This window comes from Bidens hawaiensis, unplaced genomic scaffold, assembly GCF_021521415.1.
Source record: "Bidens hawaiensis isolate Kalapana, Puna unplaced genomic scaffold, B.hawaiensis_p1.1 tig00008563_1, whole genome shotgun sequence".
Taxonomy (NCBI): Eukaryota; Viridiplantae; Streptophyta; class Magnoliopsida; order Asterales; family Asteraceae; genus Bidens; species Bidens hawaiensis.
Genome location: NW_027491616.1, coordinates 117,660 through 134,935, shown reverse-complemented (window position 1 = coordinate 134,935; position 17,276 = coordinate 117,660). Strand labels below are relative to the sequence as shown.

General features: G+C 36.6%; 1 protein-coding gene across 1 annotated transcript; it reads right to left on the bottom strand.

Moving 5' to 3' along the window:
- Positions 1 to 560: 560 nt before the first annotated feature.
- On the bottom strand, positions 561 to 1,683 carry LOC143529497 (superoxide dismutase [Cu-Zn]-like). The gene is made up of 6 exons (XM_077025274.1): positions 1,605 to 1,683; positions 1,403 to 1,507; positions 1,192 to 1,319; positions 1,034 to 1,109; positions 871 to 924; positions 561 to 698 (listed from the first exon to the last, which is right to left on the bottom strand). The coding sequence occupies exons 1-6, from the start codon at positions 1,678 to 1,680 to the stop codon at positions 676 to 678; spliced, it is 462 nt and encodes a 153-aa protein (XP_076881389.1). The 5' UTR covers positions 1,681 to 1,683; the 3' UTR covers positions 561 to 675.
- Positions 1,684 to 17,276: the final 15,593 nt, after the last annotated feature.

The following is a 17,276-nucleotide window of genomic DNA, read 5'->3' as shown; positions in this document are numbered from 1 at the left end:
GCACAATGGCAACACTATTTCAGTTTGAATACACATTCCCACAAGGGAGCATCCTTTAGCCTCACACGAGATCTTAAAGTGATGTTCTTTTGCGTGCCAAAACTCTTTAGTTTATCATCCACTCACTCATGATAATTCAACGTAGCCTAATACTAACCATTGCTTGTAAAGCTGCACGCATATGTCACACTGATATGTAATGATATTGACTGTATAATGGAATGGTAAAAGTATTGGGTTTTCGTTTCCCAGTCAGGTCATATATAGTTAACTCATAAATGGCCACATAATTTTATTTATAAAATGGCCGGTTTCAAATTCAAAATCACTTAAATGTTGATTTTAATAATATTATTTAGATAGATTGTAGCATATTGAAGAAAGACATCATACGTCAGAGAAAACATACATATACTTGATCATCATGTTTGGTTTATAGATTTTAAACCACCAAACTATTATTATATATCTTTGAAATTAATAATGAAGTAGCAGCAAGATACTTTTATTTATTGAAATTTTGAAATACAGACTCAACAAAAGCATTCGTCATTGCATCAAACTCGAAATATAATCAGAGAATTGAACTACCACAAAGTACTGGTTTATTAAATGGCGTAGTACCAACACAATCAAGGATAGTGATCATTCCCTAGTATGGAGGTGAACAAATAATCAAGCCTGCAATCCAATGATTCCTGCAAACACAACATCCATGTAATTGGATTCAATATATGAATTTTATATCCATCCATGTAACAAATTTGACTTTATTATATTGTATTCATGACACGAATGGTCTCTATAGTGGTATGTGAAATGACCAAATTATCCTTTTCATATGAAATACAAAAGAAACAATGAACTTACCACATGCAACTCTTCCACCAGCATTTCCGGTGCTTTTGCTGAGCTCATGCCCTCCTGAAAGATAAAAGATTTTATTAAACAATCATCAATAATATCTATACATATGCATACATATATGCATGTATGGTTTATGATACAAAAAAAAAAAAGGTTTAAAGTTTACCCTTTCCAAGATCATCAGGATCGGCATGGACAACAACTGCCCTTCCAATAATGGATTGAGCTCCAATTAGCGGAATCTACACAAATCAACATATTTCATATTTATAAAACCAAACGCGTATTTAAACTCGGTTACATGTAATCCTAAAATAAACCAACCTGCTTGTCAACAATGGTGAACTTTGCAGTACCATCTTCGCCTACTACGACATTGCCAAGATCGCCAGCATGGCGAACCTCATCATCAGGGGCACCATGCTCCTTTCCATGAGGATTGTAGTGAGGACCTACCATAACCAAAAACACCACGTTATACACAAAATAATTCATTTTGAACGTTCTTTTTTTTTTTTTATAATTGAACACGTACCAGTTGATATGCACCCGTTGGTTGTGTCACCGAGCGCATGAACATGGAAACCGTGAGGTCCCGGTTTGAGGCCTGAAAGGTCTCCAGTAACCGTTGTGGGAGCACCTAAAACATGAGTTAAGGTAAGTTAACTAATATGTTTATCAGTGTTACATATAAATATATAATTTTAAATTTCAGAACATAACTTAACTATTATTACCTTGTGATTCTTGGTTGAAGAAAACGGTACCACTAACACCCTCGCTGCTATTAAGTACCACAACTGCTTTCACCATTTTTGATGTGATCTATACAATTGAATAACCAAAATATTAAAAAGATAAACATAAATCTTAGACCAAAGAGTATGTTAGATATCGAGATAATATGATCAATTGCAATTTCAGAACTACTCAATGATTGGACCGAATACTAAGAACATGATAACCAAATAAACAAAAGGGCACAAAAAGTATGAAACTAAGAAAGGGATAGAACTTAAATTAAGGGTTGGTATTCTACAAAATAATTTTGCATTGCAGTCGCCTTATAGAGAGTGAAGTAAGCATAAAAGTAGTGACATTTACTACTTCTACTTTTATGCTTACTTTACTCTTTCAAAGCGCACTGTACACGACCCGAACCCACCAGAACCGGTTCCACCTTTACCCGGTCATACCTGACCGACCCGGTTTGTCAATGACCATACCTGGAATTGGTTCCTGAAAAACAACTGATTTGGCCTATTTCTACATCCACATCACTCAACTTCTCGATCGGTGGGTACGAACCAGATATCGGTTCCTTAGAAAAACGATCAATTTATTAGTTTATACTAATTTGCTGTCTAAGATTTAGAAGGGGTCAAAATTGATGATTGATCTACACATAATAATAATAATAATAATAATAATAATAATAATAATAATAAACATAGATAGAAAATAAGGATCAAGACAAGGTGGGATTTTATTTTTACCTCAGAGCACCCCTGCACCAGCAACTCAACTCAACTCGTGTGTGTGAACGAACACTTGCCGATTAGATAAAGCAGCTCGCCATTTAAGACTTAAAATCTATCACCTACCTCACCACGTAGCAACCACAGTATGGCGATAAGTTCGTTCGTTTATGCTCATTTATTTAATAAATAAACGAACGAAAATGAACAAATGTTTCGTTCGCGAATGTTTATTTATTTATGTTTGTTTACATATTAATAGAAAATACTTAAATATTATCTGAACTACTTATCTACTTAATGGTTTTATTATATTTGTTTATTTGTGTTTGTTTATGTTTGCTTGTGTTCATTTATGTATAGCCACGTACGTAAGTAAATGTGTAACTTGTGCTAGAGATAATGTTGGATATCAGAAACCTTCGGGAATGTTACAACAACCTGAAATTCTTCACTGAAAGTAGGAACAAATTACAATGGATTTTGGAACGCACCTTCCCAAAACATCCCGAGAACATAATGCAGTTTGTGTAATAGTTGATCGATTAATCAAATCTGCGCATTTCCCTCCGGTTCATAACAACTACAATACCGAAAAACTCGCCCAGATTTATATTAATGAAATTGTATCTCGACATGGTGTGCCACTTTCAATTATTTCAGATCAAGATTGTCACACCCCGACCAAAGGGCGGCGGAACATGCCGGGTGCAACGGATTGCCCAAATACAAAAGACGCTATTAAAGTGTCAATATTTAACAACTCATTTAATTTAACAAAATCATAACGTCACATAACAATGTTCATACGATAATCATAACAAAATATAGCAAATAAATATTGTTCATTTTGCTAATACCTAACGGTCTTGCTTGCGTTTTCTCCAAGATCTTGAGTCAACCTAAATGCAAACTTGTAATATTGCATAAAAAAAGTTTATCAACAGAAAGGTTGGTGAACAATTTCATAGTTTAGAACAATATGTATATAATAGGAAATTCCACAACTTGTATACGAAACAATAAATAATAGCAATAATTTGGATAAATGAAATCGCTAATAAGAATACATTAGAGACACCTTGCTATAAGAGAATACAAAATAGGCTAGGATTTTGTATGAAATCGTTAATAAGAATACATTAACGACACCTTGCTATAAGAGAATACCAAATAGCTAAGGATTTATGAATCAACCCTCCAAAAGCGGTAAACACATTAGCATATAAGCATAGAACACCAAATCGAGCATTTATTTAGATAAAGTATACAATAAAGTTTGTGGTTTAAGACTCAAGTATAAACATTTAGATTGAATAAGTACGCAATATCACCCCCAAAACGAAAGATGGAAAACGGGGTATGAAAGTACTCACATTCAAGTATAAAACTTGATCGGTAAAAGACGAGAAATCTGAGGGACGGAGTTTAACGAGCAAAGCCTAAATAAAAAGGAAAAGCCTTGAATTAGAAAGGTTGTTTTAGGAAAACTTTAAAATACAAGATAAGAAATGTAAACAATTAAAGTTCAAGGTTTAAAATGTAACTATTTAAGAAATTTATAGTTACAATAAGCGAGTAAAAATCGGTTTAGTTCGGTTTGGTTCGGTTTTCATGTCACAATAAGTTCATGGATGGTTGCCACATGCCCAAATATCAAAGAACTTGTATAATAACTTATAAATGATGATACTTAAGTTTACAACCCAAAAAGTTAACAATAAAGTCTTTAAACGAAAGTTCGGTTTTCGGTTCGGATCTTGTTTCGGGTTAAGACCGAGGTAAGATTCTTCAAACCCATAGCCATAGAACTTATAAAAAATGGTTTTAGAAACTTAAATCTAACAATAAGCATGTTTAAACAATTATTTAACAAAACTAGTAAACAAAGTTCGGTATACGGTTTAGAGAGCTATTTACGGTTAAACCGAGGCTAGTCTCTTCAAACCCATAACCATGGAACTTCATAAATATGATATACAAGCTAAAATGAGCAGAAGTTAAGCATGGTTAGTAAGCAATAATAAAGTTAGATGGTTAGATAGTTAGATATATAACAAGGACCACGAAAGTCCTCCATGAAGCCTTGCCTTACGAGGCCCGACACACCACCGACCGAGTCTGGGGAAGTGACCACAAAAGGTAACTAGGGGTGTATATTATATATGTGTTGTGCCATAAGCTTCAAGTATTAATTAAGACTAAGTAAACTAATTAAAATGCAAGACTTGATCAGTTTGACTTTTGAAAGTCAAACCTTCAAGAACAATGAAAAAAAACCTTAAAGACCCTTGAATTTGAGTAAGGAAATGAATTATGAGCAGGGATGGATGCAAGAGAGGGTCATGTATTTATAGAATAAGCTTAAATGGGTTAAACAAGTTATTTGCTAGGTAAAAACCGGATTTTGGTTAATAGAACCAACAACAAAACACAATCTACAGGTCTGGTGTCCCTTCGCGCCACGCGACCTAGGAGGGTCTCACCCATCGCGTAGAGCGATGGGTTGGGCGGGGAGATTTTTCAAAGTTTCAAAAATGACAGTTTGGACCCCTGAAGTTCGTTTTAAGCGTTTTTAAGGCGTTTTAAGGACCGAAAAGGATGTTTTTGAAACCCAACAAGTGTAAAACAATATTGTAACATAAAATCCATCATTTTGATTATATCATAAGTTTCGGCTTACAAAACGGGTCGGTTTACATAATAAATGATTACAAAACGAATACAAATCGGACCCGAAGTTGACTAATGTCACAGTATCCCCTACTTTAGGAAATTTCGTCCTGAAATTAAGATGATGATGCAAACAATTGTGGATACTTCTCTTTCATTGTGTCTTTTCGTTCCCAAGTGAATTCCACACTACATTGTTATTCCCATCGAACTTTGACTAACCGGATACGACTACGCTTGGTTTTCTTCTCGTTGCGATCCATGATCTCAACGGGTCGTTCAACCATGATCATCGACTCATCTACATGCACTTCGTCGAGAGGTATATGGAGATTACCCTCGGCTAAGAACTTTTTAATATTCGAAACATGAAAAGTCAGATGAACACCGACAAGTTCTTGCGGTAGTTCGAGTCGTTAAGCTACCTTCCCAACACGTTCAAGAATTTTGAAAGGACCAACGAAACGAGGAGCTAGCTTACCCTTCTTTCCGAAACGGACTACCCCCTTCCAAGGAGATATTTTTAGAAGGACAAGATCGCCAACATTAAATTCGATCGGTTTTCGCCGTTTGTCGGCGTAACTCTTTTGACGACTTCTAGCAGTTAGGAGGTTCTTACGGATTTGATCGATAACGTCGGTGGCTTCTTGGACCATTTCAGGTCCCATGATTTAAGCTTCACCGATTTCATTCCAACTAATCGGAGAACGACATTTACGACCGTAAAGAGCTTCAAAAGGAGCCATCTCGATGCTAGAATGATAACTGTTATTATAAGAAAACTCGATAAAAGGAATGTGAGAATCCCAATTCCCACCGAAATCAAGAACACACGCTCGTAGCATATCCTCGAGTGTTTGAATCGTACATTCGGATTGACCGTCCGTTTGAGGATAATAAGCGGTGCTAAGATCGAGACATGTTCCCAAGGTTTCTTGAAGAGATCGCAAAAAATGAGAGGTAAAACGAGCATTACGATCGCAGATGATAGACAAAAAAACGTGTCGGCACACAATTTCCCGAACATAGATTTGAGCAAGCTGCTCGACAGAATACTTCTCACGGATCGGAATGAAATGAGCCGACTTGGTTAAACGATCGATGATCACCCAAATACTATCGTTTCCTTCTTGGGTATTGGGTAGTTTAGTGATAAAGTCCATAGCAATGTATTCCCATTTCCAAACAGGAATCGGTGGTTGCTCGAGTAGACCAAAAGGTCTTTGATGTTCGGTTTTGACTTTTGAGCAAGTAAGACATTTAGATACCAACAACGCTACGTCTTTTTTAATACCCGGCCACCAAAAGGTAGCACGAAGATCGAAATACATCTTATCCGGACCGGGATGAATGGAATACCGCGAATTGTGAGCTTCGTCGAGTATACAAGCACGAAGGTCATCACAACCGGGAACCCACAAACGATTGAGAAAGTACAAAAGACTATCGGGTTTGGTTTCGAGTTTAAGTTCGGCTCCACAAGACATTTCGTCGTACATGTTACCTTCTTCAACGGAGGTACGCTGAACTTGAAAGATACGAATTTGAATATCGGTTTGAACAACAACGCTTAGAAGCAGAACGGACTTAACATTAACCTTTCGACTTAGGGCGTCGGCGACAACATTCGCTTTACCGGGATGGTAGCGAATTTCGCATCGTAATCACTAAGTAATTTGGCCCATCTTCGTTGTCTCATGTTGAGATCTTTTTGGTCAAAAATATGTTAAAGGCTTTTATGGTCGGTAAAAACCACACATTTTGTACCATAAAGGTAATGTCTCCAGATTTTAAGATCGAAAACGACAACACCAAGTTCGAGATCGTGAGTCGTATAATTCTTCTCGTTGACCTTAAGTTGCCTTGATACGTAAGCGATGACTTGACCTCGTTGCATGAGAACACAACCGAGACCTTGATGAGATGCATCACAAAATACAACAAAACCGTCGTTTCCATCGGGAAGGGTTAGAACATGAGCATTGCAAAGCATGTCCTTGAGAGTAAGATAGGTTTCCTCTTGTTTCGAACCCCAAATGGATGGTTTTCCTTTATGAGTGAGGGAGGTGAGGGGTAAAGAGATTTTGGAAAAATTTCGAATGAATCGCCGATAATATCCGGCCAAACCGAAAAATGATCGAATTTCCGTGGGAGTCGTTGGAGTTTTCCAATCCTTAACGACCTCAATTTTAGCGGGATCAACATGAATACCTTTGTCGTTTACGATATGTCCCAAAAATTGAACTTCCTTTAGCCAGGACTCACATTTGGATAATTTGGCGTAGAGTCGTTCGTTTCTAAGGAGCTCGAGAATGGAACGCAAATGATGTTTATGTTCGGCTTTGGTCTTGGAAAAGATGAGAATGTCATCAGTAAAGACAATAACGAATTTATCAAGAAATGGTTTGCATACGCGGTTCATGAGATCCATAAATACCGCGGGTGCATTGGTTAACCCGAAGGGCATGACCAAAAATTCAAAATGTCCATATCGAGTACAGAAAGCGGTTTTGGAATGTCTTCTTCGCGAACACGCAATTGATGGTAACCCGATCGCATATTGATTTTTAAGACACAAGTTGCGCCTTGGAGTTGGTCGAAGAGATCGTCGATTCGTGGCAAAGGATAACGATTTTTAATAGTGAGTTTATTAAGCTCTCGATAATCGATGCACATACGAAACGAACCAGCCTTCTTTTTCACGAAGAGAACGGGAGCGCCCCAAGGAGAAGAGCTTGGACGAATGAAACCTTTACTGGAAAGTTCTTCGAGTTGGTTCGACAATTCTTGCATTTCTGACGGGGCTAAACGATAAGGAGCCTTGGCCACGGGCATTGCGTTGGGCACAAGATTGATTCAAAATTCAGCCGGACAAATGGGTGGAAGACCGGTGACATCATCGGTAAAGACGTCGAGGAAATCACGAATAATTGAAATATCTTGGATTTTTCTTTCCTTTTTGTCTCTTACCACCGCAAGAGTTAGGAATGGAACGTACTTTTGGCGTAAGTATTTTTGCGATTGAGAGCACGACATGAGATTAAGCCTTCTAGAAGTTGTGTTACTGAAGACTTTAAGAACTTTACAGTTGACGAGTGGAATTCGAATGAATTTATCGAAGCAAACAACATCGGCATGGTGCAAAGATAACCAATCCATGCCTACTATGACATCGAAACTCCCCATTTGCATCGGCATGAGATCGATGGGGAATTTATGCTTACAAAGAATGAGAGTACAATCGCGGACCACAGAGATGATGGTGATAGAATTTCCATTGGCGACTTCAACGTAAAACGGTCGGGAAAGCTTGGTTCGAGGCACGAAAAGTTTCAACTCGAATTTCAAAGAAGTAAAACTTCTAGTGATGGTTCACTAGAAACATACCGTTCACAACATCGTTTGCCACTTGAGCTTGATTAGCATTCATCATGAAAGCTAGTCCTTGATTAACAGGGTTTCCTTGAGGTATTTGAGGGGGAGGAGGAGGTGGTTCTTAGATGGATTTGATGGGTTGGATGAGTGGTTGGGTTGGGGAGGTTGATGTTGGTAAGTTTGGACTTGGTAGGCTTGGGTTTGGTAGTAGGGTACGATCAAGGTTTGGGCTTGGTTTGCATAGGCTATGCGAGGGCAATTGTTGCGGAAATGGTTAGGATCACCATATTTAAAGCAAGCTCGGGGTTGTTTAAGAGGGTTTTGTGGGTAAGGTACAAAACGGTTTTAGGAATTTTGGGGTGTGGTTCTTGGTTGGTTAGGTTGGGTTCGTTGTGCGGATCGACATGTGGTGTTGAGATGGCCAAATCGGTTACAAAGGTTACAATGGCGACATGGCAAGTGTGATAGGTGGTGAAGTTGGCAATTGTTGCATAGTGGAAAAGTACTAGTGTAGGGCTTGCGGATTTGTGGAGGAGCTTGGGTTTGTTGTTGAGGTTGTGGTTGGGTAACGGCAAAGTTTCGGTGATTGTTTTTGGGTTTCTTTTTGTTGTTGTTGTGGCGGGAAGAGTTTGAGTAGTTGATGGCTTGAGGTGGTGGGTCAACTTTGGCTTGAGGTGTGGGTTCGGTCTTGCTTTTCTCACTTGACTTCTTGAGGGTTAGGGTACCCACCTTACATGGTTCTCAGATAGCGCACCGGCTAGAGTAATGGCGTCCTCAAGGTTCGCGGGTTTTCTACTCATTACTGAGTCTCGAATTTGCATAGGTAAACCCCCAATGTATTTATCAAGTTCACGTTCAGCCGGGGTAACCAAATGAGGGACGAGGATGCTGTGCAAAACGGTTTTAGGAATTTTGGGGAATGGTTCTTGGTTGGTTAGGTTGGGTTCGTTGTGCGGATCGATATGTGGTGTTGAGATGACCAAATAAGTTACAAAGGTTACAATGGCGACATGGCAAGTGTGATGGGTGGTGAAGTTGGCAATTGTTGCATAGTTGAAAAGTACCAGTGTAGGGTTTACGGATTTGTGGAGGAGCTTGGGTTTGTTGTTGAGGTTGTGGTTGGGTAACAACAAAGTTTCGGTGATTGGTTTTGGGTTTCTTTTTGTTGTTGTTGTTGTGGCGGGAAGAGTTTGAGTAATTGATGGCTTGAGGTGGTGGGTCAACTTTGGCTTGAGGTGTGGGTTCGGTCTTGCTTTTCTCACTTGACTTCTTGAGGGTTAGGGTACCCGCTTTCACATGGTTCTCAGATAGCGCACTGGCTAGAGTAACGGCGTCCTCAAGGTTCGCGGGTTTTCTACTCATTACTAAGTCCCGAATTTGCATAGGTAAACCCCCAATGTATTTATCAAGTTCACGTTCAGCCTGGGGTAACCAAATGAGAGACGAGGATGCTCAACTCATGGAAACAGTGTGAATATGCGGCATTATCACCACTTTCTTGCTTTAGGTTCCAAAATTCCTCCTCGAGCTTTTGGATCTCGTGTTTGGGACATAATTTCTTCATCATGAGTGCTTTAAGATCGGACCATGGAAGCGCCATAGCCGTTTCCGATCCTTGGAGGTGCATGACACTACCCCACCATGTAAGAGCCGTTTTCTTAAACATGATCGAAGCAAAATTTGTCTTTTTCGCATCGGGGCACTCGCTATGTCGAAAACACTCTCCATCGATTCAAACCATTGTAACAAAGTGGTCGCACAGTTTATTCCAATGAACTCGGTTGGGTTAGCACTAGTGAATTGCTTATACAAGTAGGATGCGGGTTTGGGTTCAATGGGTGAAACAACGGGTGGAGGAGGTTGGGTAGCTTGGATTTGGGTTATAAGTTCGGAAATCACCGCGACCATTTGTTTGACGATGAAATCAGCCATGCGTCGGTTGGATTTCTTGCTCGGGTGGCGTCTTATCGGAGGCATGCTAAAAATTATAAAGAAATGGAATAAGTTTGAGGTAAATAGAATGAATATGAGGGTGTATAAAATAAAACAAAATAAAATTTCAAGTTTGATTGTGAATTCCTAAAGTTAGTGAGGAGGAGATGTTAGTGTTAAATAAAATATAAAACTTTGTATATAAATAACAATCCAAAAACAAAAACGTAAATGGTTTTTGAGAGGTTGTAGCTTGAAAATTTAAGATTTTGACATTTGTAGAGTCGGAAAATCGTACATGAACCACCATGATTTGATATTCCGACACTAAAAACTTCATAGAACACCATGTTGGAGTCTAAACATGTGCACGTACCACCGCATCTTTTTCATATTTTTTGACTCAAATAACGATAATAACACATAATAAAAATGGAGATACAACGAGATGTCAAAACATTAGTCGACGTACCACTGGGGCTTTCATGTTTCAACACCAAAATTTGGATGGCGACCAGAACGTTCGCATTCGACAACTTAAAGTATTGACACATATAACACGGTTCGTTGGCCTAGAAAACGAGCACTACAATTCAACCATCCCAGGCAAGTAAATCACCTTCGATTCTTGGAATCTTTTCGTCAAATAGTCGTTTCATAGTGTCTCGCTCTCTATGATGGCTACAAACCCGATATAAATGCAACCTTTAAGGGATTTTAAATAACGGGATCCAAGTTAAGCTTGTATTCCATAAAACACAATAAAAATCTAATTTTGCGTTTTAAGGTAATGATACCTTGGGATACTATGAAAGTGTGTGTATGTGTACATTTATGATCTTGTTTGAATTAAATGAGTTTATAAATAAATATGTGCAATGAACAATCAAGTAGAGTAAACACGTATAAGCACACATATAGGACCCTAAAGCCAAAATTATACTAGGTCGTTACGTCTAACCACCTATCTTATAGTCTTGTGGCTCTGATACCAATCTGTCACACCCCGACCAAAGGGCGGCAGAACATGCCGGGGTGCAATGGATTACCCAAATACGCAAGACACTATTAAAGTGTCAATATTTAACAACTCATTTAATTTCACAAAATCATAACGTCACATAACAATGTTCATACGATAAGCATAACAAAATATAGCAAATAAATATTGTTCATTTTGCTAAATCTTAACGGTCTTGCTTGCGTTTTCTCCAAGATCTTGAGTCAATCTAGATGCAAACCTGTAATATTGCATAAAATAAAGTTTATCAACAGAAAGGTTGGTGAGAAATTTCATAGTTTTGACAATATGTATATGATAGGAAATTCCACAACTTGTATACAAAACAATAAATAATAGCAATAATTTGGATAAATGAAATCGCTAATAAGAATACATTAGCGACACCTTGCTATAAGAGAATACCAAATAGGCTAGGATTTTATATGAAATCGTTAATAAGAATACATTATCGACACCTTGCTATAAGAGAATACCAAATAGCTAAGGATTTATGAATCAACCCTCCAAAAGCGGTAAACACATTAGCATATAAACATAGAACACCAAATCTAGCATTTATTTAGGTAAAGTATACAATAAAGTTTGTGGTTTAAGACTCAAGTATAAACATTTAGATTGAATAAGTATGCAATATCACCCCCAAAACAAAAGATGGAAAACGGGGTATGAAAGTACTCACATTCAAGTATAAAACTTAATTGTAAAAGATGAGAAATCGGAAGGACGGAGTTTAACAAGCAAAGCCTAAATCAAAAGGAAAAGCCTTGAATTAGAAATGTTGTTTTAGGAAAAATTTAAAATACAAGATACGAAATGTAAACAATTAAAGTTCAAGGTTTAAAATGTAAGTATTTAAGAAATTTATAGAAATAGTCCTTTAAAATATAAGTTCTCGAAACCGGATTAAAGTATCTAGCCTTAATATTTAGTCAACCTATGTTAAGTAATAAGGTGGGTAAAAATGCAAGAATGCAAGTCCCTTTATAATATAGATACTAAAACGGGTTTTAACGAGTGTTCGGGTTGTTGGTTCGGGTCTTGATAATTGGTCAAACCCAAAGTCAACTTTCCAAAATATTAAATGTTATGAGATAACTAATAAAAATCAAGTAAGACTTAACCAAGTATGTAGTTCTATTTTTTTAGAACTAACAACATACGTTAAGCGAGTGTTCGGTTTTCTCGGTTCAACTTTGTTATAAGATCAAGTTGGGTTTAACATTCCAATTACTTTGAGAAAGTATTAAAAATCAGTTTATAAACTACTTTTAAAGAAATATACAAGTCTTGATAGCTAGAAACACACTTGTGTTTCTTAAGCGAGAGAAAATCGGTTTAGTTCGGTTTGGTTCGGTTTCCATGTCACAATAAGTTCATGGATGGTTGCCACATGCCCAAATATCAAAGAACTTGTATAATAACTTATAAATGATGATACTTAAGTTTACAACCCAAAAAGTTAATAATAAAGTCTTTAAACGAAAGTTTGGTTTTCGGTTCGGATCTTGTTTCGGGTTAAGACCGAGGTAAGATTCTTCAAACCCATAGCCATAGAACTTATAAAAATGGTTTTAGAAACTTAAATCTAACAATAAGCATGTTTAAACAATTATTTAACAAAACTAGTAAACAAAGTTCGGTATACGGTTTATAAATATGATATACAAACTAAAATGAGCCGAAGTTAAGCATGGTTAGTAAGCAATAATAAAGTTAGATGGTTAGACAGTTAGATATATAACAAGGACCACGAAAGTCCTCCATGAAGCCTTGCCTTATGAGGCCCGACATTCCACCGACCGAGACAGAGGAAGTGACCACAAAAGGTAACAAGGGGTTTATATTATATATGTGTTGTGCCATAAGCTTCAAGTATTAATTAAGACTAAGTAAACTAATTAAAATGCAAAACTTGATCAGTTTGACTTTTGAAAGTCAAACCTTCAAGAACAATGAAAAAAACCTTATAGACCCTTGAATTTTAGTAAGGAAATGAATTATGAGCAGGGATAGATGCAGGAGAGGGTCATGTATTTATAGCATAAGCTTAAATGGGTTAAACAAGTGATTTGCTAGGTAAAAACCGGATTTTGGTTAATAGAACCAACAACAAAACACAATCTGCAGGTCTGGTCTGGTGTCCCTTCGCGCCACGAGACCCAGGAGGGTCTCACCCATCGTGTAACGCGATGGGTTGGGCGGGTTGATTTTTCATAGTTTCAAAAGTGACAGTTTTGGCCCCTGAAGTTCGTTTTAAGCATTTTAAGGACCGAAAAGGATGTTTTTGAGACCCAACAAGTGTAAAACAATATTGTAACATAAAATCCATCGTTTTGATTATATCATAAGTTTTGGTTTACAAAACGGGTCAGTTTACATAATAAATGATTACAAAACGAATACAAATTTGACCCGAAATTGACGAATGTCACAAAGATAGCCATTTTACTTCTCATTTTTGGCAAGTTGTGCAAGAAGCTTTTGGAACACGAATAGATATGAGCACAACCTGTCACCCTCAAACATATGACCAATCCAAAAAAACTATCCAAACATGAGAATATTTGCTTCGCGTTTGTGTATTAGACTTTAAAGGGAATTGAGATCAACACCTCTCACTTGTTGAATTCTCTTCCAATAATAGTTACTATAGTAGCAAACAAGCGGGCACCATATGAAGCATTATATGGATGAAAATGTAGATCACTGATGTGCTAAAAGTAGTCCAATAATTATTAACCAAAAATAAGCTAATCTAAACACTAAGTAATACTCTAGACTCTTAAACTACTAACCGGAAAGTGTACCGGTCGACTCTAGTACAGCTAAGTAAGTCCGGATATCGAACCCACGAGACTCTATAAATTACGTATACTAGCTAATTAAACTCGACTTACTAACATGACTATTTAATAAAACTGTTTGAAGGGGGGTTTTTAAACTAATTATTAATGAACTAAACCTAACCCTAATTAATTAAATAATAATAAAACATAATCATTACTTAAAACCTAACTAATTTAATAATAAAGACTTAACCCTAATTGAATTATAATAATAAACTATTAAAACACTTAGATTAATTTAGATGATGAATATAACTAGCTAGGCTAGAATCCCCAATGTTACGGCAATCAATCAAATAGAAACATAAGTTATGGAACTGGGATCGTAAAATAGACCCTTGACAGAAAACCCGAACAGGACCCTTGACCTTTAAGAAGACACCTATGGATTTCTAACAAGTTTTAAGGCTCACCTGTTTTATGAATTAAACTTCCTTACGGTTATTTAATAATTTATGTCTAAGTATATTTATGACGAAATCCTACCTTACAATGCGGAAATCAAAGATAGTTAAGAAGACTCAATTGACTTAATAGACTAAGCTGACAAACAAACCTAGACGGACTCCCTACAAAGAACTAAATCTAGCAATCCTGACCAACAAAGATCTATAGATAACCTATCACCTTACAGCTTTCTAGGCAAGCAACTCACTTTTATCTATTTAATTAGTTTTATTGTTTCTATGATTATAGTGCATATCAATCATAAACTAGTCAAGAACACACAGTAAATGACCTAAAAAAACCATATCTTATGAAACAATCACCAAGGGTAATGTGGAACAATAAATCCAAGTAAATAAAACCAAGCAATCATACGTATCAATTAATTCAAACTCAACAGTTTACTTAGAACATAAAATCCATAACAAACAAAAATCCCAAACAAAATCAAACCGAACAAAGGTTCATTACGACCTAGGTAGTTTATGAGGTTTAGCCTAGCATCATGTAATCTAAATCAAACAAAACAAATAAAACTGAAAACATGGTGAAAAAATGAGAAATGAAAGATTAAAGGCGATAAAACCCGTATTCTTCGATCTTGAACGTAAAGCTCTTCACCGGCTATTCTCGTGCCTTCAAAATCACCACAAGACTCAAAAGTATGCTCCAAGAAACTCCAAATTTGTCTGGTGACAGCAGGGTATGTTCAGGTTTAAGTTAAGGATTTATTTATACTGAAAACATGGCCCAAAACCTAATAAAAATGAAATAAAACATCCATCAGCTTTGACTAGGCGCCGCGTGATGGGAATGGCCTTTGACGCGTTCCGGAACTTTGTTTTAGCTCTTTTTAGCTCGTTTTTCGCCCTTTTCGATCACGATCAACTTCCATTACCTACGAAACATAAAAGTGTTAGTAGTATACAAATATCGACTAAAAACGAACATAAACTATTAAAATATTAAATAAATTATGCACATGAAACATAAACATTTAGCATTATATCAAATATCCTCACACTTATTCTTTTTTTGTCCCTGAAAAAGTTTGATGCAGTTGGATCAGAATCGAAAAATTACAGTCTTACAAACATATAGGTTAATTTTTAAAGCTTAGAAAAAACGCAAAAACTGCAATCACCGATATTGTTGTCCACTTAAACCCATGCCTTAATCTTTACCGGGACTAATAAGATCCGACAATAATATTACTCAGTGGCTTACACAATTAAGACCCGCTTATTTTCAGCTTTTACAGGACCAGACCACCCCAAATTGACTTAAACCTCAAAATTAGCAGAATTAAAACTTTTGTTGCTCTATTTTTTCATAATAGTTAAGACAATCAAGGGTATTGTTTATCCACCTAAGCTTAAGCATCAAAGTCTACCAAGAAGCCATTAGATATGATTAAGGTTCAATTAATTAATAGCTAGTGTTCCCCACAACATGACATACCCCCGTTATCAAGCAATACCCCGAACCCATCACTATAGGTGAGCATGCAAAATTTCATCTGTAGGGCTCACATGTAGCATGTCCCTTGTGGTTTGTTTCTTAATGGTAATGAGACGCGAGCAAGGGGACCCCACATGGCTAATAGCGTAGATGATCAAGTCTGTAGTGTATTTGTACTTTTGTACTTTTGTGATCATGTTTAAATACTTATAAGGGTTTGCTCTTTTTAGATTTATTTAAATATCCACAACCCCACTTAGGAATTATGAATACCCAGATGAATAGATTGCATACAGACCCATGGTCTCCGGACCCGAAGCATCCCATCAATACAAGATTTAAGGTTATAAAATCATACGCCAATGAGGTGTAAAACACTAAACTAGTAGTTTAAGATTTATATCACAGGCTACATGACATACTCTAACGTTAAACCTACCCAAACATCATATGATAACGTATTCAGACTTAAAATATTATAATATTTTCACTTTTTCATACCAATAATTGAGGTTTGAGTATGGCCCGACCTTTCATTACTTATTTTCCACGGACAAAACGCTTTACCCACATAAGATTTCCGTTTTAACCATTTTATCAAATTGCCCTTTCATTCTCAAAGCTGAGCCTACCGACACATCCCAAGTTAAGTACGCTTTCTTTTATATTATCTCATATTATTAGTAGTTTGAAAAACCGATTTCCGATAAACATCATCATTTCCCACTTTCACGCAAAAAACTAAATTCAAAGGACATTTTAAAACATTTTTCAATATTATTTATTTATTTATTTATTTAAAATTAAATTATGACTCACAGAAGACTACGACTCAAATATCCTATCCCCACACTTAAATTTTGCATTGTCCTCAATGCAAGGATAAGGACGACTTAAAACAAATATTAAATTATAAATAAAGTCGGACTACAAAAACTAAAAACATAAAAAGCAAAAGCAAAATAAAAAGTTAATAAGCTAGATAATGGAAAAGACTTAGCTGGTAATATGCGCATGAAACATGATGCCAAAGTCTTCTTCCATGAATGCCCTCCAACTACGAACGTGTTCAGCAAAACAGTAACTCCTTCTCTCACACACGAACATAAGCGGAAAAAATTCAACAATATCTAATAGTATATCTTTTCAAGCTGATAGATATTATGCAATTAA

Excerpts from the sequence above, each read along its gene's own strand:
- LOC143529497 (XM_077025274.1), bottom strand. The coding sequence starts at position 1,680 with ATGGTGAAAGCAGTTGTGGTACTTAATAGCAGCGAGGGTGTTAGTGGT. Across the intron at positions 1,320-1,402 it reads CAACGGGTGCATATCAACTG|GTCCTCACTACAATCCTCAT; the intron begins GTACGTGTTCAA and ends TGGTTATGGTAG. Across the intron at positions 699-870 it reads TGGTGGAAGAGTTGCATGTG|GAATCATTGGATTGCAGGCT; the intron begins GTAAGTTCATTG and ends TTGTGTTTGCAG.